The following is a 24,403-nucleotide window of genomic DNA, read 5'->3' as shown; positions in this document are numbered from 1 at the left end:
GCCACAGTCTGTCTTCATGGATCTTGGAAATAGAATGGCCTCTACAAAACACTCCAAATACCTCTTTGGTGATGTTCATTAGGAACTTGAAGTTGTTTCTGATAATTGGTAATGAAAACAGTTTTTCAGAAGTATTGTCACCTCACCAAGCATGCACTCATGGTGAATCGACCATTGTGGTTCTATGAAAAGATCATATCTCAGAGTGACAAACTCATACCTCAGAGACTGGCTGGCTCCCTCCCCACACACACCCTAGGACGTCACACTGAGCCCAAAGTCCTGGCAGTAAGAAGAAATCAGATGAGTATTTTCTATTTTAGAAGGTGAGGCAGTCTTTAGGTAAAGGAAACAGGAGTATGCCGGGTCTCTGAGTGCTCACATCTGAAAAAGGAGATTCCTCTGGAGTAGAAACTATTCCTGTGGCGAAGATACAAAAGTAGGAGAAATAATTTCTGAGATACAGACTAGAGGTCCTGTCCCCTACACCATTCCCTGATGGTGATTATTGATATTCTATCTATGTAGCATTCAGTGTGAGATGAAACTTTTCTATGGTTTTAAACTCTGATTTACCTGCCACACAAGAGTCCCTGATATTATCTTCAGGATAATAATTATTGTAAAACCTCTATGCATACAATGACGTTAAAAATGGAATACAGTGATCTCATTATTACAGAAACTATGTGTCTGGGTGAACGTGGCTAGAATATGCGTCTTTTCTCCAACGCTGGCCTTACCATGTGCTAAACGGAGACAATAATTGCATTTAAACAGGACATCTCTATTGTCTGGTGACTACAGTGAGAGTAACTTCCCTCTGGAGTTCACAAAAGAAACATTTTAGAAATCGTTAATGTCACCAATGTGGCTTTCATACCAATATAACTTCGGCAGTTTACATATTCAAATATATCATGTGATATTTTTCTTTTTTTTGTTAAAAATTTTTCGGGGGCAGCTGATAGGAATGTTCTAAGATTTGAATGTGGGGATGGTTTCACAACTTGTAGCAAGTGTATTAAAAGTCATTGAATTATATACTTAAATGAAACAATTTTATGGATATAAATTAGATCTCAACAAACCTGTTTTTTTAAATTCCAGTGTTAACTCTGAACTCACTACAAATCTAACTATATCAATTTACTTAATGAACACATTTCCATACCTTCCAGGTACAATTTTACATCATTTGAGTGTATTTCAATTATTACATTAATTATAATAAAGTTGCTGTTAGTAGCCATCCATTAATGAACAAATAATTATATTATCTAAAATCAATAATTTAGTCTGTACGCTAAAATGGTTTTTTTTTTTTTTTTTTTACTTATTTATTTTTTGAGATGGAGTCTCACTCTGTTGCCCAGGCTGGAGTGCAGTGGCACAATCTTGGCTCATTGCAAACTCCGCCTCCCAGATTCAAGCGATTCTCCCACCTCAGCCTTGTGAATAGCTGGGACTACAGGCATGTACCACCATGCCCGGCTAATTTTTTGTATTTTCAGTAGAGAGGGGGTTTCACCGTGTTAGCCAGGATGGTCTCGATCTCCTGACCTCGTGATCCACCCGCCTCGGCCTCCCAAAGTGCTGGGATTGCAGGCTTGAGCCACCACACCTGGCCAATGTTTTATGTCTTACGTTTCAGGTTCAATAGCTTAGCTCACCACAATATAGTGCAATTATTTCAACAGCTGGTATCATTTGAATCTTGTTCCTTGCTTGAGGAAAATCTCTCTCCATCATAAATAGTGAACCATTCTTGGGTCAATAAATGCAATTTTATCTTGGACAATCTTTCTTCTGGGATTATGTGGTAATCAGTGTATTTACATCTTATTTAAATATGTATTTATAGTAATTTGGCACATGAAATAAAAATATAGACATAATACTTACTACAGTCACAATTATGTGTGAAGATAAACCACTATGACAAAAGATACTAATAAAATTAAGTCGAGATATTGAGTACATGAAAGATAGAAATAACTAGCCATGCTGGGCATGGTGGCTCATGCCTGTAATCCCAGCACTTTGGGAGGCCAAGGCAAGTGGATCATCTGAGATCAGGAGTTCAAGACCAGCCTGACCAACATGGTGAAACCCTGTCTCTATTAAAAATACAAAATTAGCCAGGCTTGGTGGTGCACACCTGTAATCCCAGCTACTCGGGAGGCTGAGGCAGGAGAATCCCTTGAACCCAGGAGGCAGAGGTTGCAGTGAGCCAAGATGGCGCCATTGCACTCCAGCCTGGGCAACAAGAGCGAAACTCCGTCTCAAAAAAATAAAAATAAAAAAATAACTAGTCATGTTAGTGAAGTGCCATGGTTAAGACATTCATTGTATTGGTCCATTCTTGCAGTGCTATGAAGAAATACCTGATATCGAGTAAATACCTGATATTGGGTAATTTATGAAGAAAACAGGTTTAATTGGCTCACAGTTCTGCATGCTGTACAGGAAGTATGATGCTGGCATCTGCTTAGCTTCTGAGTAGGCCTCAGGAAACTTATAATGATTGCGGAAGGCAAAGTGGGAGCAGGCACTTCACATGACCAGAGCAGGAGGAAGAGAGACGGGGAGGTGCCACACACTTTTAAACAATCAGATCTCATGAGAACTCACCTACTATCACAAGAACAGCACCACAGGGGAATCTGCCCCCATGATCCAGTCACCTCCCATCACGCCCCACCTCCAACACTGGGGATTACAATTTGACAAGAAATCCGGGCAGGGACACAGATCCAAACTATATCACTCATCTTTGCAGCCAAATGTGAATCCTGATTCACCCACTTACAGGGATGTGGATGAGTCCTTAAACCATCTTGGCCTTAAGTTTCCTCGTTTGTGATATGTGAATAACATCAGTACTTATCTCACAGGTTGTTGTTACACATAAAGCACTAATAACAGTGACCTTACTTAAAGTGTAATGTAAAGGAAAAAATAAGTGCAAACTTGAAAAATCACTTATTAAAGAAAAATAGATGGTTTAGTTTTGGATGGGAACAAATTAAAGGGGAGAATAGTGGATGTCAGTTGCCACAGTTAAAGCACAAACCTCATGTTTCCCTGCAAGACTCCTTCAACCTAGAGAGCCTAGTGGTGCACTATCTGTTATGAAAATACCCAGCTGAGGTGAGATAAAACTGTGGTGGCAGAAGAAACATGATTCATTAAAAGTTATGATTAAATTTTATTAATTAAAGCATAAAACTTGGGATACATTCTGAATAAAACAGTAGCAAAACATAATGCCAGTTGTGAAACGTCTATGCACACGTGCACATGCTATTCAGGTTCTTTTGTTTGGTTTTGTTTTTGTTTGAGGCAGAGTCTCACTCTGTTGCCCAGGCTGGTGAGCAGTGGTGCGATCTCAGCTCACTGCAACCTCCGTCTCCCGGGTTCAAGCGATTCTCCCCCCAGCCTCCCGAATATCTGAGATTACAGGCATCCACCACGATGTCCGGCTAATTTTTGTATTTTTTGTAGAGACGGGGTTTTGCCATGTTGGTCAGGCTGGTCTCGAACTCCTGGCCTCAAGAGATCCGTCTGCCTTGGCCTCCCAAAGTGCAGGCATTACAGAACATGAGCCACCACACCCAGCCCTGGTTCTTTTACTTGAACTACCCTCTTTGATAACTATTCTTTCTTTAATTTATAAGAATAACTCATTTTTCGTTAGTCATTGATAGACAACAGCTATTGCTTTTTTAAAAAGATGATCGCCATTTCCCCTACATTACTTCTACCACATAATGAGGTCCTAGTAATCTATCACTCTTATAAAAAGCCCAGTGTCGGCCAGGCACAGTGGTTCACGCCTGTAATCCCAACACTTTGGGAGGCCGAGGCGGGTGGATCACGAGGTCAAGAGATTGAGAACATCCTGGCCAACATGGTGAAACCCTGTCTCTACTAAAAATGTAAAAGTTAGCTGGGGGTAGTGGCACACACCTGTAGTCTGAGGCAGGAGAATCACTTGAACCTGGGAGGTGGAGGTTGCAGTGAGCCGAGATCGCACCACTGTACTCCAGCCTGGCAAGACAGCGAGACTCCATCTCAAAAAAAAACAAAAACAAAAACAAAAAACTCCAGTGTCTTAGTGTCCTGCCATGCCATCTCATGCTCAATTGGTAGAGCAGCAATCCTTTCCTATAAGCCAGTGGCCCTCTGGAGAAGGGCACACTGAGCACAATAAGCATGACTTTTAGTTTTGTATTATTCTCCACCTCTCCCTGACGCTAATTCATACAATATTAAATTTCAAAATTCAGCCTTCTTGTTCTTCCAGGGAGCATGAATAGGAATGAACCACCCCTAATGAAGTAGGCCCTATCATTTTATTGATTCCTTCCCAAAGATCATAATGAAAGGCCTGTAAAAAAATAAAATCAACAGATCTCAAACATCAAGACGGAAACCAGTAATAGTAGTGTAGCCTTTCCAAGAAACTTCACATAAACGAATATTTTATACACTGAAGATAATGTGTCATTTCCACATGTCCTTTTTTCCTTTGATATACATCGTGTTATGAATTTAGCATATTTTGGCCTGGAATTATTCTGCAGTTTGTAATATTTCCAGTTAATTTTGGAAAATTAGAGACTTTGTGATTCCTGGTATGAATTCTATGGTGTGTAGGCTGTTGTGGGAGTTCGTTTAAAAAACTACCACCTTCATTACATCACTGTTGCTTAAAGGTCTTTCCATGTTTCGTACATTTTTAATAGATTCTGTATGAATTTTCTCATGACCCCAAAGACAAGCACATTTGATAAAACGCCTTACCACTTTCATTACATTTGTGAGGTTGCCCTCCAGTATAAATCCTGTGATGTGCCAGTTTTGACCACTGGGTAAAAGACTTAGCATGGGCCGGGCGCAAGGGCTCACGCCTGTAATCCCAGCACTTTGGGAGGCCTAGGCAGGTGGATCACGAGATCAGGAGTTCAAGACCAGCCTGGCCAATATGTTGAAACCCCATATCTACTAAAAAATACAAAAATTAACTGGGTGTGGTGGCGTGCGCCTGTAGTCCCAGTTACTTGGGAGGCTGAGGTAGAATTGCTGGAATCCAGGAGGCAGAGGTTGTGGTGAGCTGAGATCAGGCCACTGCACTCCAGCCTGGGCAATAGCGTGAGACTCCGTCTGAAAAAAAAAAAAAAGCCTTAGCATGCATGTAACTTTTTAATGATTTCTCTAAAAGATGTATACTCTGTTTTTGTGTTTTGTTTTGTTTTTTGAGATGGAGTCTTGTTCTGTCGCCCAGGCTGGCGTGCAGTGGTGCGATCTCAGCTCACTGCAACCTCCGCCTCCTGGGTTCAAGCAATTCTCGTGCCTCAGCCTCCTGAGTAGCTGGGATTACAGGCACCTACCACCATGCCCAGCTAATTTTTGTATTTTTAATAGAGACAGGGTTTCGCCATGTCGGCCAGGGTGGTTTCAAACTCCTGACCTCAGGTGATCCTCCCACCTCAGCCTCCCAAAAGTGCTGGGATTACAGGTGTGAGCCACCGTGCCTGGCAAAAGATGTATACTCTGATGTCCAGTGCACTGTGAAGCCTGAATAGAGCGTCTGCCACATACCTTATATTTACATGGTTTCTCTTCAATATGACTTCTCTGATGTCATGTAGTACTTGAACTCATGGTAAAGTTTTTCCCATGCTCATTGGATTTCTAAGGTTTCTCCCCAGTATGAATTATTCTGTTCCCCAACTTCTGATCCTCAGATAAAATCCTTGTCACACACATTACATTTGTGTGCCTTTGCCCCAAGATATATTAGATACTGTTATCTAACGAGTAGTGAGCACTACTTGAAAACACTGCTACATTCATTGCATTTACAATTATGATCTATTTGGTGAGTCCTGAGTTTAGGGCCCTGCTTAAAAGCCTTGCTACATTCAGTACATTTGGAAAGTTCTCTCCAGTATGAACTATCTGCTGATTAATGAAGCGTGAGCCTCGAGTAAAGGCTTTGCCACACTCATGACATCTGTAGGATTTCTCTCCAGTGTGAATTCTCAGACGAGTTACAAGGTGTGAATTTTGACTGAAGACCTTGCCACACACATTTGTAAGGCTTCTCTCCAGTACAAATCCTACGATAACTTTCGAAATGTGAATTTTGACTGAAGACTTTGCCATATATGTATCATATTCATATGGTTTCTCTCCAGTATGGATGATCTGATGTATAGCGAGGTGAGAGGCCTGGGTAAAGGCTTTTCCACACTCATCATACTTGTGAGGTTTCTCTCCAGCATAGATTTTTTGGTGAATCCTGATGTCCGCCCGTTGTCTAAAGGCCTTGCCGCATTTGGTACACTTGTATGGCTTCTCTCCAGTATGAATACTCTCATGGTGTCTAAGGTGGGACCACTTCATATAAGCCTTTCTACACTCATTACATGTGTAAGTTTTCTCTCCAGTATGAATTACCTGATGGTTAGTTAGGCTTGAATGCCCAATAAAGGTTTTACCACACTCATTACATTTGTAAGGTTTCTTTCCAGTGTGAGTTCTCTGATGGTCCACCAGACTTGAATTTTGAATAAATGCCTTACCACATTCATTACATTTGTTTTGTTTCTCTCCAGAATGAATCCTGTGATGTTTTACAATTTCAACTCTGAAAAAAAAGCCTTGCCCTGCTCATTACATTTATAAGGTCTCTCTCCAGTATGGATGACCTGATGTTTAGTTAGGTTTGAGTGCATGCTAAAGGCTTTGCCACACCAATTACACTTGTAAGGTTTCTCTCCAGTGTGAATTCTCTGATGATTTTCAAGGTATGAATTTTGACTGAAACTTTTGCCACATATATCACATTTATAAGGTTTCTGTCCGGTATGGATTCTCTGATGTCTAGTAAGGTGGAACATCCTATTAAAGGTCTTGCCACACTCGTTACATCTGTAAGGTTTCTCTCCAGTATGAATTATATGATGACTTGCTAGGTTTCCAATTTGCCTGAAACCTTTGCCACATATATCACATTTATATGGTTTCTGTCCAGTATGGATTCTCTGATGTGTAGTAAGGTTGAACATCTGATTGAAGGTCTTGCCACACTCATTACATTTGTAAGGTTTCTCTCCAGTATGAATTCTATGATGACTTGCTAGGTTTGCAATTCGCCTGAAACCTTTGCCACATATGTCACATTTATGTGGTTTCTGTCCAGTATGGATTCTCTGATGTGTAGTAAGGTTGGACCTCTGATTAAAGGCCTTGCCACAATCACTACATTTGTAAGGTTTTTCCCTAATGTATGCTTTCTGGTCTTGTGTGAGTAATGAAGGATGCATAAAATCATTCCTATATATATTAGAAATGCTGGTATTGACACGAGGAAGATTTGTTTGAAGTAATGAAACTGAGGACCCACTGGTGACAGACTTCTCAATTTGATTACATTCATAAATTTTCCTTTCAATTTGAAATCCCTGCAGTTCAGCCAGATGCGACCAAAAGCTTAGTTCAAGCTGATTTTCAACTGGCTTATTTCCTGCATTCCTTCCATCACCTTGATCTCTTCTTCCAGCAATGTTTTTAATTTTAATTGCAGGTATTTCTCGTATTTCTCTGTAATTTCTTTCATCATTGTGACACTGACACTCAAAGTCATGAATATTTTGCTGCATTTCCCTGAAGTAAAAATCTTTGATGTCATGGATTTCATGTCTTTCCAACATCACTGCTTGGAATACTTTTCCTGTGCTATTGTTCTCTTTTGGTGGTAATTCCTTGATCATATGTGTAGGAGAGACATCTACAAGATATTTAAAAAACAGGTTTTCTATTAACTACAGTTGGCAAATCAGTAGTTCATATTGAAAAAGATATTGGCTGGGCACAGTGGCTCACGCCTGTAATCCCAGCACTTTGGGAGGCCAAGGCAGGCAGACCACCTGAGGTTAGGAGTTCCAGACCAGGTGGCCAACATGGTGAAACCTCATCTCCATTAAAAATACAAAAATAAGGGATTTGCTGGCAAGATGGCCAAATAGGAACAGCTCTGGCCTGCAGCTCCCAGCGAGATTGACAGAGAAGGCAGGTGATTTCTGCATTTCCAACTGAGGTACCCACTTCATCTCACTGGAATTGGCTGGACAGTGGGTGCAGCCTACAGAGGGCAAGCCAAAGCAGGGTGGAGTGTCACCTCACCAGGGAAGTGCAAGGGGTTGGGGGATTTCCCTCCCTAGTCAAGGGAAGCTGTGAGGGACTGTGCCGTGAGGAATGGTGCACTCCGGCCCAGATACTGTGCTTTTCCCACAGTCTTCACAACCAGCATACCAGGAGATTCCCTCCAGTGCCTAGGCCACCAGGGCCCTCGGTTTCAAGCACAAAACTGGATGGACGTTTAGGCAGACACTGAGCTAGCTGCAGGAGTTTTTTTTTCATACCCCAGTGGCACCTGGAACACCAGTGAGACAGAACTGTTCACTCCCCTGGAAAGGGGGCTGAAGCCAGGGAGCCAAGTGGTCTGGCTTGGGAGGGTCCCACCCCCACGGAGCCCACCAAGCTAAGATCCATGGACTTGAAATTCTTGCTGCCAGCACAGCAGTCTGAGGTCGACCTGGGACACTCGAGCTTGGTGCGGGAAGGGGCATCTGCCATTGCTGAGGCTTGAGTAGGCGGTTTTACCCTCACAGTGTAAACAAAGCCACTGGAAAGTCTGAACTGGGCAGAGCCCACCACAGCTCAGCAAGGCCACTGCAGCCAGACTGCCTCACTAGATTCCTCCTCTCTAGGCTGGGCATCTCTGAAAAAAAGGCAGCAGCCCCAGTCAGGGACTTATAGATAAAACCCCCATCTCCCTGGGAAAGAGCATCTGGGGGAAGGGGTGGCTGTGGGAGCAGCTTCAGCAGACTTAACCATCCCTGCCTGACAGCTCTGAAGAGAGCGGTGGATCTCCCAGCACAGTGTTCGAGCTCTGATAAAGGACAGACTGCCTCCTCAAGTGGGTCTTTGGCCCCCCATGTATCCTCACTGGGAGATACCTCCCAGTTGGGGGCCGACAGACACCTCATACAGGAGAGCTCTGGCTGGCACCTGGCGGGTGCCCCTCTGGGATGAAGCTTCCAGAGGAAGGAACAGGCAGCAATCTTTGCTGTTCTGCAGCCTCCACTGGTGATACCCAGGCAAACAGGATCTGGAGTAGACCCCCAGCAAACTCCAGCAAATGTGGAGCAGAGGGTCCTGACTGTTAGAAGGAAAACTAACAAACAGAAAGGAATAGTATCAACATCAACTAAAAGGACATCCACTCAGAGATCCCATCTGAAGGTCACCAACATCAAAGACCAAAGGTAGATAAATCCACAAAGATGGGGAGAAACCAGCACAAAAAGAACCAGAACGCCTCTTCTGTTCCAAAGAATCACAACTCGTCGCCAGCAAGGGAACAAAACTAGGAGAATGAGTTTGACGAATTGACAGAAGTAGGCTTCAGAAGGTGGATAATAACAAACTCCTCTGAGCTAAAGGAGCACGTTCTAACCCAATGCAAGGAAGAAAAGAACCTTTAAAAAAGGTTAAATGAATTGCTAACTAGAATAACCACTTTAGAGAAGAATATAAACGACCTGATGGAGCTGAAAAACACAGCATGAGAACTCCGTGAAGCATACATAAGTATCAATAACTGAATCGATCAAGCAGAAGAAAGGATATCAGAGATTGAAGATCAACTTAATGAAATAAAGTGAGAAGACAAGATTAGAGAAAAAAGAGTGAAAAGAAATGAACAAAGCCTCCAAGATATATGGGACTATGTGAAAAGACCAAATCTACATTTGATCGGTGTAACTGAAAGTGACAGGGAGAATGGAACCAAGTTGGAAAATACTCTTCGGGGTATTATTACAGGAGAACTTACCCAACCTAGCAAGACAGGCCAACATTTGAATTCAGGAAATAGAGAGAACACCACAAAGATACTCCTCGAGGAGAGCAACCCCAAGACACATAATCGTCAGATTCACCAAGGTTGAAATGAAGGAAAAAATGTTAAGGGCAGCTAGAGAGAAAGGTCAGGTTACCCACAAAGGGAAGCCCATAAGACTAACAGCAGATCTCTCGGCAGAAACTCTACAAGCCAGAAGAGAGTGGGGGCCAATATTCAACATTCTTAAAGAATTTTCAACCCAGAGTTTCATATCCAGCCAAACTAAGCTTCATAAGTGAAGGAGAAATAAAATCCTTTACAGACAAGCTAATGCTGAGATATTTTGTCACCACCAGGCCTGCCTTATAAGGAAGGAAGCACTAAACATGGAAAGGAACAACTGGTACCAGCCACTGCAAAAACATACCAAATTGTAAAAACCATTGACACTGAAGAAACTGCATCAACTAACGAGCAAAATAACCAGCTAGCATCATAATGACAGGATCAAATTCACACATGACAATATTCACCTTAAATGTAAACGGGCTAAATGCCCCAATTAAAAGACAAAAACTGGTAAATTAGATAAAGAATCAAGACCCATCAGTGTGCTGTATTCAGGAGACCCATCTCACGTGCAAAGACACACATATACTCAAAATAAAGGGATGGAGGAATATCTACCAAGCAAATGGAAAGCAAAAAAAGCAGGGGTTGCAATCCTAGTCTCTGATAAAACAGACTTTAAGCCAACAAAGATCAAAAGAGACAAAGAGGGGCATTACATGATGGTAAAGGATCAATGCAACAAGACGAGCTAACTATCCTAAATATATATGCACCCAATACAGGAGCACCCAGATTCATAAAGCAAGTTCTTGGAGACTGATGAAGAGACTTAGACTCCCACACAATAATAGTGGGAGACTGTAACACCCCACTGTCAGTATTAGATCAATGAGACAGAAAATTAACAAGGATATCCAGGACTTGAACTCAACTCTGGACCAAACTGGCCTAATAGACATCTGCAGAACTCTCCACCCCAAATCAACAGAATATACATTCTTCTCAGCACCACATCACACTTATTCTAAAATTGACCACACAATTGGAATTAAAACACTTCTCAGCAAATGCAAAAGAACGGAAATCATAACAAACCATCTCTCAGACCACATTGCAATCAAATTAGAGCTCAGGATTAAGAACTCATTCAAAACTGCACAACTACATGGAAACCGAACAACCTTCTCCTGAATGACTACTGGGTAAATAACGAAATGAAGGCAGAAATAAAGTTGTTCTTTGAAACCAATGAGAACAAAGATGCAACGTACCAGAATCTCTGGGACACATTTAAAGTGTGTGTAGAGGGAAATTTATAGCACTAAATGTCCACAAGAGAAAGCGTGAAAGATCTAAAATCAACACCCTAACATCAAAATTAAAGAACTAGAGAAGCAAGAGCAAATAAATTCAAAAGCTAGCAGGAGACAAGAAATAACTAAGATCAGAGCAGAAGTGAAGGAGATAGAGACACGAAAAATCCTTAAAAAAATAGACGAATCCAGGATCTGGTTTTCTGAAAAGATCAACAAACTAGATAGACCACTAGCCAGACTAATACAGAAGAAAAGAGAGAAGAATCAAATAGATGCAATAAAAAATGATAAAGGGGATATCACCATCAATCCCACAGAAATACAGACTACCATCAGAGAATACTATAAACACCTCTACGCAGATAAACTAGAAAATCCAGAAGAAATGGATAAATTCCTGGACACATACACCCTTCCAGGACTAAACCAGGAAGAAGTCGAATCCCTGAATAGACCAACAACAAGTTCTGAAATTGAGGCGGTAATTAATAGCCTACAAACCAAAAAAAGTCCAGGACCAGACAGATTCACAGCTGAATTCTACCAGAGGTACAAAGAGGAACTGGTACCATTCCTTCTAAAACTATTCCGAACAGAAAAAGAGGAATCCTCCCTAACTCATTTTAATGAGGCCAGCATCGTGCTGGTACCAAAACCTGGCAGAGACACAACAAAAAAAGAAAATTTCAGGCCAATATCCCTCATGAACATCGATGTGAAAATCCTCCATAAAATACTGGCAAACTGAATCCAGCAGCACATCAAAAAGCCTATCCACCATGATCATGTCAACTTCATCCCTGGGATGCATGGCTGGTTCAACATACGCAAATCAACAAATGTAATCCATCACATAAACAGAACCAACGACAAAAATCACATGATTATCTCAATAGATGCAGAAAAGGCCTTCAACAAAATTCAACAGCCTTCATGCTAACAACTCTCAATAAACTAGGTATTGATGGAATGTATCTCAAAATAATAAGAGCTATTTATGACAAACCCATAGCCACTATCATACTGAATGGGCAAAAACGGGAAGCATTCCCTTTGAAAACCGGCACAAGACAAGGATGCCCTCTCTCACCACTCCTATTCAACACAGTATTGGAAGTTCTGGCCAGGGCAGTCAGGCAAGAGAAAGAAATAAAGGGTATTAAATTAAGAAAAGAGGAAGTCAAATTGTCTCTGTTTGCAGATGACATGATTGTATATTTAGAAAACCCCATTGTCTCAGCCCAAAATATCCTTAAGCTGATAAGCAACTTCAGCTAAGTCTCAGGATACAAAATCAATATGCAGAAATCACAAGCATTCCTATACACCAGTAACAGGCAAACACGGAGCCAAATCATGAGTGAACTCGCATTCACAATTGCTACAAAGAGAATAAAATACCTAGGAATACAACTTACAAGGGACGTGAAGGACCTCTTCAAGGAGAACTACAAACCACTGCTCAAGGAAATAAGAGAGGACACAAGCAAATGGAAAAACATTCCATGCTCATGAATAGGAAGAATCAATATTGTGAAAATGGCCGTACTGCCCAAAGTAATTTATAGATTCAATGCTATCCCCATCAAGCTACCATTGACTTTCTTCACAGAATTGGAAAAAACTATTTTAAATTTCATATGGAACCAAAAAAGAGCCCATATAGCCATGACAATCCTAAGCAAAAAGAACAAAGCTGGAGGCATCACGCTACCTGACTTCAAAGTATACTACAAGGCTACAGTAACCAAAACAGCATGGTACTGGCACCAAAACAGATATATAGACCAATGGAACAGAACAGAGGCCTCAGAAATAATGCCACAGATCTACAACCATCTGATCTTTGACAAACCTGACAAAAACAAGCAATGGGGAAAGGATTCCCTATTTAATAAATGGTGTTGGGAAAACTGGCTAGCCATATGCAGAAAGCTGAAACTGGATCCCTTCATTACATCTTACACAAAAATTAACTCAAGATAGATTAAAGTCTTAAACATAAGACCTAAAACCATAAAAACCCTAGAAGAAAACTAGGCTATACCATTCACAACATAGGCATGGGCAAAGACTTCATGACTAAAATATCAAAAGCAATGGCAACAAAAGCCAAAATTGACAAATGGGATCTAATTAAACTGAAGAACTTCTGCACAGCAAAAGAAACTATCATCAGAGTGAACAGGCAGCCTACAGAATGGAAGAACATTTTTGCAATGTATCCATCTGACAAACGGCTAATATCTAGAATCTACGAAGAACTTAAACAAATTTACAAGAAAAAAACAACCCCATCGAAAAGTGGGCGAAGGATATGAACAGACACTTTTCAAAAGAAGACACTTATGTGGCCAAAAAACGTATGGAAAAAAAAGCTCATCATCACTGGTCATTACAGAAATGCAAATCAAAACCACAATGAGAAACCATCTCATGCCAGTTAGAATGCTGATCGTTAAAAAGCAGGAAACAACAGATGCTGAGAGGATGTGGAGAAATAAGAATGCTTTTACACTGTTGGTGGGAGTGTAAATTAGTTTAACCATTGTGGAGGACAGTGTGGCAATTCCTCAAGGATCTAGAACTAGAAATACCATTTGACCCAGCAATCCCATTACTGGGTATATACCCAAAGGATTATAAATCATTCTACTGTAAAGACACATGCACATGTATGTTTATTGTGGCACTGTTCACAATAGCAAAGACTTGGAACCAACCCAAATGCCCATCAATGATAGACTGGATAATGAAAATGTGGCACATATACACCATGGAATACTATGCAGCCATAAAAAAGGATGAGTCCATGTCCTTTGCAGGGACATGGATGAAGCTGGAAACCATCATTCTCAGCAAACTAACACAACAGAAAACCAAACACTGCATGTTCTCACTCATAAGTGGGAGTTGAACAATGAGAACACATGGACACAGGGAGGGGAACATCACATACCAGGGCCTGTCAAGGGGATGGGGAGCTAGGGGAGGGATACCATTAGGAGAAATACCAAATATAGATGATGGGTTGATAGGTGCAGCAAACCGCCATGGCACATGTATACCTATGTAACAAACCTGCACATTCTGCACATGTATGCCAAAACTTAAAACTTAAACGTTTAAGTTAGCTTTAAATTAGCCAGGTGTGGTGACATGCACCTGTAGTTCCAGCTACTCAGGAGGCTGAGGCAAGAGAATTACTTGAACCTGGGAGGCAAAGGTTCCAGTGAGTTGAGATCTCGCCACTGCATCACAGCCTGGGCAAGAAAGCCAGATTGTCTCAAAAAAAAAAAAAAAAAAAAAAAAAAAAAAAAAAAAAAAAAAAAAAAAAAGAGGACCTCTCTGTCTAGTGCCATTCCAGACCTGAGTAAACAATCTCAGAAAACCCAATGTACTTCCCTGTAGCACACGCTGCAATCTGTGGCAAAAGTAGAACAGAAGAAATGACCGAGGCTGAAAGACTTCAACAGACAGAGAGGGCTGGAGACAGCACCCTGAGGTTTCCGGAGCCCCAGATGCAAAGGAGGAGCTGCCAATGTTTTCCCATCACCTGATTAGGTCTCCCAAGTACAGGAAATGGGGCAAAACCTGAACAGGTCAAGGGGGCAGGTCTATGGAGGCCTCAGCTCTGATCTGTATAGACAGAGAACTGAGCATCAGATGCAATCAGGTACAGGAGATCACAGGAGACCTCTTGGACACAACCCTCCCTGTGCCCCTCAGAGTGAAGAAACCAAAGAGGTCACAGAAGCCACATGACAACGGTGTTGTCCATCATGATAAAGATTTTGACTTTGTCATTGTTTGAGCTGCAGCACCATAGGAGAGTGAAAGGATAAACTACTACATGTCAGAAGAGCAGAGGGATAAATGAGGGCAAAGAAGGGTTTCCATTGAGAGCTCACAGGATTTAAACACTTTTTGCCCCATAGAACTCTTCAACTCGGAAAGAGGTACCCGAATACTAATGGTGCAGCTTCCTCTCTGTCCATTTGAGCTCTTATCTGTGTTCACACCCTTGATGCATTCCCAACCATTTGATGTTTTTGTTATTTTCACTTCACTCTCCACAGTCCAGGGCTCTTTCCCTTGCCCCAACATGGAGGTAATACTCATTTCAGAAAGAGAGATTCCTGCTTAGAAAAAGAAAGGAATGTAATGTGCTGTGGCTTTGACAGAATCCCAGCCCTTTGTTTAGAGGAGGAAAGAGGACATTACAAATGGATCTAGAAAAATATTTCACAAATTCACCCACTGAATGCCTCCTTCTGAATGTTTAGGGAACTTGGTAAGACATGGACATTGAGCTGGCCTCTAAGAAGTACTGAATCACAAGCAAAGGGGGAGAAAACAGCAAAGTGGATTTTTTTCTCTTTTTCTTTTTTTTTTTTTTTTGAGATGGAGTTTCACTTTTGTTGCCCAGGCTGGAGTGCAGTGGCACATTCTTGGTTCACTGCAACCTCTGCCTCCTGGGTTCAAGTGATTCTCCTGCCTTGGCCTCCCAAGTAGCTGGGATTACAGGAGCTCGGCACCATGCCTAATTTTTTGTATTTTTAGTAGAGATGGGGTTTCACCATGTTGGCCAGGCTAGTCTCAAACTCCTGACCTCAGGTGATCCACCTGCCTTGGCCTCCCAAAGTGCTGGGATTACAGGCGTGAGCCACCGTGCCCAGCCCAAAGTAGATTTTTTTTTTTTTTTTGAGACGGAGTCTTCCTCTGTTGCCCAGCTGGAGTGCAGTGGTGAGATCTCGGCTCACTGCAAGCTCTGCTTCCCGGATTCACGCCATTCTCCTGCCTCAGCCTCCTGAGTAGCTGGGACTACAGGTGCCTGCCACCATGCCCGGCTAACTTTTTTGTATTTTTAGTAGAGATGGGGTTTCACCGTGTTAGCCAGGATGGTCTCGATCTCCTGATCTCGTGATCCGCCCACCTCAGCCTCCCAAAGTGCTGGGATTATAGGCATGAGCCACCGCGCCCGGATCAAAGTAGATATTTTTAAAGTCTACCATAGGATTTATTTCTACTTAAGCTCTGGAACCACCAATGATGTATCTTGAAGGGGGTAGATCATTTGAAAACAGGATAATTAAACAAGGCCAGATGCTGCACTATTAAGCTTTTCATCTGAGAATTAACATAGCTTCAATCTTAATTGAGCAATGCAGGGGCTCCCAAGAGGCACACAAAAGAACATGCAGAGATACAGCTGAGCAGATCCCAGCTTCTGGAGGGGCATCATCCTCACCCAGGGAGACCAGGTTCCTGTAGTTCTCCAACATCACGTCCCTGTACAAAGCCCTCTGAGCAGGGTCCAGGCATTTCCACTCCTCCTGAGAGAATTCGATGGCCACATCCCTGAATGTCAACCTTCCCTGACATGAAAAAACATATTTCACCAAGAAGTCATGGGGAGAGCTGTTATCTTCACACAAAAAGACAAAAAGAGAGGTATAAGTCAATTTAGTTTAAATGAACATTTTGGGAAATCCATGGAAAGGTATTTTCAGGCAAACTGTGTCTGAAAAACACATTTTACCAAGCGCACAGGGGGAGAGTTATCATCTTTACATAACATGAGAAAAAGAATTGTATTGATTTACTGAAGGGAGAGTTCTGGCAGATCCATGCTAAGGTATTTTGGGGCATTTAGGGATGTTAGGAAGAACATTAGGTATGTTTCCCTAATTGCATTTTATTATACTCTTCTGTAAGAGCTTATGATCTCTTCTAAATAAGTGTGGATTTCTCTTTCTGTAGACAATGGAAGAAACGTAGAAATAAAAAATCAACACACAGCTATCTCTATAGAAGTGCTAGATGTTATGTTTGACACACAAAGTGATATTCAGTATCTGGATGAGCCAGAAGAAGTGTGTTGTCTTCAGAGATGACAATGTCCATGGTGGCTTTAAAGAAAGAAAGGTCAGAATCTAAAAAGTGTGGCCGGGCATGGTGGCTCACGTCTGTAATCCCAGCACATTGGGAGGCCGAGGCTGGCGATCACGAGGTCAAGAGATTGAGATCATACTGGCCAACATGGTGAAACCCCGTCTCTACTAAAAATACAAAAATTAGCTGGGCGTGGTGGTGCATGCCTGTAATCTCAGCTACTCGGGAGGCTGAGGCAGGAGAATCACTTGAACCAGGAGGTAGAGGTTGCAGTGAGCCGAGATTGCGCCACTGCACTCCAGCCTGGGCAACAGAGTAAGACTCTGTCTCAAAAAATAAATAAATAAAATAAAATAAAATAAAAAATAAAAATACGGAACTGATTTATGAAATGGTGATGTGTCTTCTATAAAAGCCATAGGATAGTTCATCCATACATTCACACACACATATATACACAAATGTAAATTAACAAAGAGAAAACATGCCTCTCAATGACATATTTTTTATGACTTTTTCATTATCATTTTTCCTCATGTGCATTTCAGCATCTTGGGGAGAGTAAAGTGTATAAGTTGTATTTAACTTAGTTTGTCAACATTATGTTACATAAGGCCAATAAAAGAATGGTAAAAACATGAACAAATATTTAAAACTTTAACTCCAATCCCTATGAAATAGTTATAGTCAAACTACAAATAAAATTCTATCCATTTAAATTTAAATATTTAGGCTGGGCGCAGTGGCTCACGCCTGTAATCCCAGCACTTTGGGAGGCTGAGGCGGGCAGATCACCTGAGGTCAAGAGTTCGAGACCAGCTTGGGCAACATGGTGAAATGGGGGGCACCTGTAGTCCCAGCTACTCGGGAGGCTGAGGCAGGAAAATCACTTGAACCCAGGAGGCAGTGGTTGCAGTGAGCCGAGATCGCACCACTGTACTCCAGCCTGGGTAACAACAAAAAAAAAACCCAAAAAACAAAAACAAACAAACAAAGAAAAATAAATTAAAAGCCTCAACATAAGACCTAACATGATAAAACTCCTAGAAGAAAGTGTAGGAGAAAAGGTTTGTGAAATTGAATTTGACAATGATTTCTAAGATATGACACCAAAGACACAGGCAAGAAAAGCAAAAATATACAAATGGGACTACATCAAACTTACAAACATCTCTGCATCAAAAGAATCAAGAGACTGAAAAGCAACCTCCAAGAGAAGGATGTGCTGAAAATGATTTAAAGAATCTCCTTCTGTTAGAGATTTAGATTGTTTTCTGGCCAGGTGCAGTGGCTCACACCTGTAATCCCAGCACTTTGGGAGGGCAAGGCATGTGGATCACCTCAGGTCAGGAGTTCAAGACCAGCCTGGCCAACACGGTAAAACCCCATCTCTACTAAAAATACAAAAATTAGCCCGGTGTGGTGGCAGGCACCTGTAATCCCGGCTACTCACGGGGCCCAGGCAGGAGAATCGCTTGAACCCAGGAGGCAGAGGTTGCAGTGAGCCGAGATCACACCATCACACTCCAGCCTAGGGGACAAGAGCGAGACTTCATCTCAAAATAAAAAGAGATTTAGATTGATTTCATATTTTAAAATTGGTGGAGCCAGGTGTGGTGGCTTACACCGGTAATCCCAGCACTTTGGGAGGCCGAGGTGGGTGGATCACTTGAGTTTGGGAGTTTGAGACCAGCCTGACCAACATGGAGAAACCCCATCTCTACTAAAAATACAAAATTAGCTGGGCGTGGTGACACATGCCTGTAATCCCAGCTACTCGGGAGGCTGAGGCAGGAGAATCGCTTGAACCTGGGAAGCAGAGGTTACAGTGAGCGAAGATCGCACCATTGCACTCTAACCCAGGCAACAAGAGCGAAACTCCATCTCAAAAAAAAAAAAAAAAAATCAGTGCTAGAATAAAACACCCTCCCCTCACTAAGGTGTTTCTGAACTTTCCATTCCATTGCAAAACATAACAATTCTGGAGCCAAAAACATACAGATTCATGTATTTATCTTCAAATGTATTCTTTTTTTTTTTTTTTGAGACGGAGTCTCGCTCTGTCGCCCCGGCTGGAGTGCAGTGGCGCAATCTCAGCTCACTGCAAGCTCCGCCTCCCGGGTTCACGCCATTCTCCTGCCTCAGCCTCTCTGAGTAGCTGGGACTACAGGCGCCCGCCACCACGCCCGGCTAATTGTTTTGTATTTTTAGTAGAGATGGGGTTTCACAGCGGTTTCGATCTCCTGACCTCGTGATCCGCCCACCTCGGCCTCCCAAAGTGCTGGGATTACAAGCGTGAGCCACCGCGCCCGGCCCAAATGTATTCTTAAATCAGACAAACAATGTGCCAGAATTCCCCTCATCAGCCTCCTTTTCTGGAATTACCAGGTACTTGTGCGCATTAGTACATGACTTCCATGTGCAGCTTCTCTACTCCTGGTCCACAGAGACCTCACAGTGCCTCCAGATGTGGCCGCTAAACAATCCCTGTTGCCTAATAGTCCTGACACCATGGGGCCCACATGCCGTGTCCATCCATGTATGGGTGTGAGCCCTTCCCAGGACCATGCCCAGTGGGGCCTCTTCCCAAGTTCATATCAGTGGATCACAGGCAATGTAAGTGAAATGAGAGGGACTGAGGAAAGGCACGGGTGAGTGCGAGCAAACGTGTCAGGCAGGATGCTTCAGACTCAAAGAAGATTTGCAACTCCAAAGAATGGAATTTCAGAAAGGAAACAGAAACAGAACAAGCTGGGCATGGTGGCTCACGCCTGTAATCCCAGCACTTTGGGAGGCCGAGGCGGGTGAATCACGAGGTCAGGAGTTGGAGACCAGCTTGGCCAACATGGTGAAACCCTGTCTCTACTAAAAATACAAAAAATTAGCTGGGCGTGGTGGCGGGCACCTGTAATTGCAGCTACTTGGGAAGCTGAGGTAGGAGAATCGCTTGAACCCGGGAGGCGGAGGTTGCAGTGAGCCAAGATCACACCACCACACTCCAGCCCAGGCGATAGCACAAGACTCTGTCTCAAAAAAAAAAAAAAAAAAAAAAAAAACGGGAAACAGAACAATCCACCAAGAATATCACTTTACTTGAGAAAGAGCCATCCCTGTCTCCTCTTCCTTCTCTTCTGGACTTCTTCCGCAGGCCACATGAGTCTTCAAAGGTTAATCTGGAATGTGAAAAAGAAGTTATTTAATGCCTAGAATTAACACACCCTCCCCCCTTCCTGTGCCACGACCACACACACAGCGAAGACCTCACCCTGTGCAGACAGTCCTCTGCCACCAACTGCACCAGGAGTGATGGAGGAAAAAGAAACTTGTAGGAAGACCAACAGGTGAGTCTGTAACCCCTTTCTTCAGAACCCACTCTCCTCCTAGAGGCCCACACGCACGCTGCAGCGGTGAGGAGCTGAGCTGGACTGAGCTCCCCTTCATGGTGCACACCTGGCCTTCAGTAAACCTCATGCAGAGCACAGCCACCCTCACATCCCTATGGATCCCAGGCTGAGCTTAGCCCTCAGAAATGGAGGAAACAGTCTGTCATCCCAGCACTTTGGGAGGCTGAGATAGGCGGATCACCTGAAGTCAGGAGTTCGATACCAGCCTGGCCAACATGGTAAAACCCCATTTCTACTAAAAATACAAAAATTAGCCGGGTGTGGTGGTGCGTGCCTGTAGTCCCAGCTACTAGGGAAGCTGAGGCAGAAGAATCCCTTAAACCCAGGAGGCGGAGGTTGCAGTGAGCTGAGATTGCCCCATTGCACTCCAGGCTGGGCAACAGAGTGAGACTCCATCTAAAAAATTTTTAAAAAAGATATGGAGGACACAGAGCCTCAGTATCTATTCCGGACACAGATTAGAATCAGCTGGGGTAACATAACTACTATCAAGGCTGGACTCCAACCCCATTACACGAATGGAAAACTCAGGTAAAGAGGCACAAGAGTTTTATTTGCAAAACGACTCAGTACTCTCAAGTCAAACCAGGATTGAGCTCCACTCAGAGGGAGTGTGAAATAACAAAAAATATATTTTTGGTCTCTGCCCCTGGTTCCTGGGACATAGATCCTAAACCCCTCACAGAAAGGGGTGTTAGGAGAATCTTTGGTTCTCATATTTGGTCTTTGACCCCAGGTCCTTGCACAAAGCTCCTAAATCCCTTGGAATTTCCTACATGATAGGAGTGTTTTTGTTCTAATGAGGCAAGTCTTGGTGGGCTCCTGGATAGAGCCAGTTGCCAGAAAGACTAAGCCATGATTAGAGGCTTGGAAATTGCAGCTCCATCACTTACTTCCCAAAGAGTAGAGCAGGCTGAAGACTGAGTTAATAATCTCTCATGCTTACAGGATGAAGCCTCGATAAAAATTCCTGATCTATAGGGTTCGGAGAGCTTTCTGGTTAATAAACACATCTGAATGCCAGGAGGGTGGGTGCACCCAAATCCACAAGGAAGAAGCTCCTGTGCTCAGAACATTCTCAGACCGCACCATACGTATCTCTTCATCTGGCTGCTCATGGGTATCTTTTATGATATCCTTTATTAATACACCAAATCCTCACTTGATGTTATCAATAGATTCTTGGAAACTGGAACTTCAAGTGAAATGGCAACTTTTTTTCCTCATCAACATAAAAAATGACATTGAATGGCCAGGCATGGTGGCTCACGCTGTAATCCCAGCACTTTGGGAGGCCAAGGTGGGCGGATCAAGAGGTCAGGAGATCGAGACCATCCTGGCCAACATGGTGAAACCCTCTCTCTACTAAAAATACAAAAATTAGCTGGGCATGGCAGCACGTGCCTATAATACCAGCTACTAAGGAGGCTGAGGCAGGAGAATCACTTGAACCCGGGAGGTGGAGCTTGCAATGAGCGGAGACTGCACCACTGCACTCCAGCCTGGTGACAGAGCTAGACTCCATCTCAAAATAATAATAATAATAATAATAATGATAATGATGACATTGAACAAAACAACGTTATTCGAGGACCTGCTGTATATCGTTTCATTCATGACCCGGTTTCCAAGAACCTATAGAAAACATTGTGAGGAATGACTGCACAAAAAATCAGGAGAACCTGAATCATATGAGAACCAAAGATTCTCCTAACACCCCTTTCTGTGAGGGGTTTAGGATCGATGTCCCAGGAACCAGGGGCACAGACATAAGTAAGTGCTTCCAGCAGTTCTGTGAGCTGTCCTCACAAATTAATCAAACCTAAAGAGGGAGTCATGGGAGCCCCACTATATAGGTCAGTTTTAAGGACAGGTGACAACCTATTACTTTTGACTGACGTCTGAAGTGGCGGCAGGGCGGGGCGGAGGGGTGGTCTTGTGGGACTAAGACCTTAGCCTGTTGGATCTGACTCTAACTCCAGATGCAGTGTCAGAATTGAATTGAATTATAGGACACGCAACTGGTGTAGACTGGAGAATTGCCTAGTGTGTGGGAAAAAAACTCCCACACATTTGCTGTCAGAAGTGTTATAAGTTGGCTGGGCGCAGTGGCTCATGCCTGTAATCCCAGCCCTTTGGGAGGCCCAGACGGGCCGATAACCTGAGGTCAGGGGTTGGAGACCAGCCTGGCCAACATGGTGAAACCCCCAAGTCTACTGAAAATACAAAAATTAGCCGGGTATGGTGGCACATGCCTGTAATCCCAGCTACTGGGGAGGCTGAGGCAGGAAAATCGCTTGAACCTGGGAGGTGGAGGTTGCAGTGAGCTGAGGTCGCGCCTCTGCACTCCAGCCTGGGTAACAGAGGGGGAGACTCATTCTCAAAAAAAAAAAAAAAAAAAGCATACTGGGTGTCACCTCCTCCACCATGAGTGTCACAGGACAAGCCCAGCTCACCTTCCACCACCGGAGGTGACTGCCTAGAGGGGCTTGGGAGCTGAAGGCCCTTCCTGAGAAAGATTTCAGGTGAGAAAGACAGAGGTGGCACCTTAGGACAGGGGTGGGGTCTGCAGAATCCCAGAACCAAGTAAGGACGCGGCCCCTCCGGACTGAGGCTGCAGCGCTGCGCACCAGGGGCCGACAAGGGCAGGTCTTGGAGAACCGGATAGACCTGAATCCATCTTGCAGGTGAGGGCTCTAAAAAGTGCTCTGCCGGCCCGAGCGCGGTGGCTCACGCCTGTACTCTCAGCACTTTGGGAGGCCGAGGCAGGAGGATCACGAGGTCAGGAGATCGAGACCATCCTCGCTAACACGGGTGAAACCCCGTCTCTACTAAAAAAAATACAACAAAATTAGCTGGGCGTGGTGGCGGGCGCCTGTAGTCCCAGCTACCTGGGAGGCTGAGGCAGGGGAATGGCGTGAACCCGGGAGGCGGAGCTTGCAGTGAGCCGAGATCGCGCCACTGCGCTCCAGCCTGGGCGACACAGCGAGACTCCGTCTTAAAAAAAAAAAAAAAAAAAAAAAGTGCCCTCCCGCGTGGCGGGAAGAAAAATCGGTAAAGGATTTTAGACAGCAAAAGACACGAAAGGCCATGTTTACCTAGCGCAAGGCAGAAAGACTAGATTCAGGAAGTAGCCTTAGAGCGACTTTAGCCCAAAGGGAAAGCGATCTCCGCACTCTCACAGCAACGTCAGAATTTACCTGGGGTGGAGGGCGCGGTGCGGTCATTTTAAGATCTGTAGGGACCCCCTCCAGACCCGGGGGATGGAAGAAGGGGGACTGCGAAGCGCAGATTTAATCTAGAGAGAGAGAAACAGGCTCGGCGGCGCAGCCTTCACTCCCCGCGATCCGCTTCCGGGTCTACAGAAAACCGCGCGCAGCTGAGATTGGGCGGCCTGGGGGCGGGGAAGGGGCGGGGCAGGGCGGGGCCTGGCCTGGGAGAGACCGGTAGGGGGCGGGGCCGGAGAGGACGGAGGCGGCCTAGGGGCGGGGCCTAGGCGGGGCGCGACCGGCACAGGGAGGGGGCCAGGGAGAAAACGCGGGGGTGGGGCGGGGCCGGGAGGGACCAAAGGAAGGCGGGTGGGAGCCTGCGTTTCCAGCCACCCGGTTCCCAGAGCGTCCCTATTTTCTGGGTTTCTATTTCGTGTCCTGCGGAGCAGTTTTGCTTTCTGCTTATTTTAAGTTAATGTTTCAATTTTAAGGTAAACCCTTAGAGTTATGTGGGCCATCTCTGTTGGAAACTAAGATGTTTTCCTAAGTTGCAAACTTAAGTTGCTCAACTATTTTTAAAAAGTTACT

At 43.8% G+C, this 24,403-nt stretch overlaps 2 protein-coding genes across 2 annotated transcripts; both read right to left on the bottom strand.

The window, feature by feature from the left end:
• Positions 1-5,565: 5,565 nt before the first annotated feature.
• LOC101177226 (putative zinc finger protein 818) lies at positions 5,566-6,397 on the bottom strand. Its single transcript, XM_012509877.2, is given in 2 exon segments — positions 5,566-6,180; positions 6,183-6,397. Coding segments are annotated over 2 exon segments (507 nt in total). The 5' UTR covers positions 6,390-6,397; the 3' UTR covers positions 5,566-5,880.
• A 242-nt stretch (positions 6,398-6,639) lies between these two features.
• Positions 6,640-23,941, bottom strand: LOC115836989 (zinc finger protein 160-like). The gene is made up of 4 exons (XM_030821255.1): positions 23,807-23,941; positions 20,296-20,375; positions 16,559-16,685; positions 6,640-7,801 (listed from the first exon to the last, which is right to left on the bottom strand). Exons 2-4 carry the CDS (start codon positions 20,308-20,310, stop codon positions 6,645-6,647), a joined length of 1,299 nt encoding a protein of 432 aa, XP_030677115.1. The 5' UTR covers positions 20,311-20,375; positions 23,807-23,941; the 3' UTR covers positions 6,640-6,644.
• Positions 23,942-24,403: the final 462 nt, after the last annotated feature.

This window comes from Nomascus leucogenys, chromosome 10, assembly GCF_006542625.1.
Source record: "Nomascus leucogenys isolate Asia chromosome 10, Asia_NLE_v1, whole genome shotgun sequence".
NCBI classification, from domain to species: Eukaryota; Metazoa; Chordata; class Mammalia; order Primates; family Hylobatidae; genus Nomascus; species Nomascus leucogenys.
Note: the sequence above shows the minus strand (reverse complement) of the source record. Positions and strands in the feature narration are given on the sequence as shown.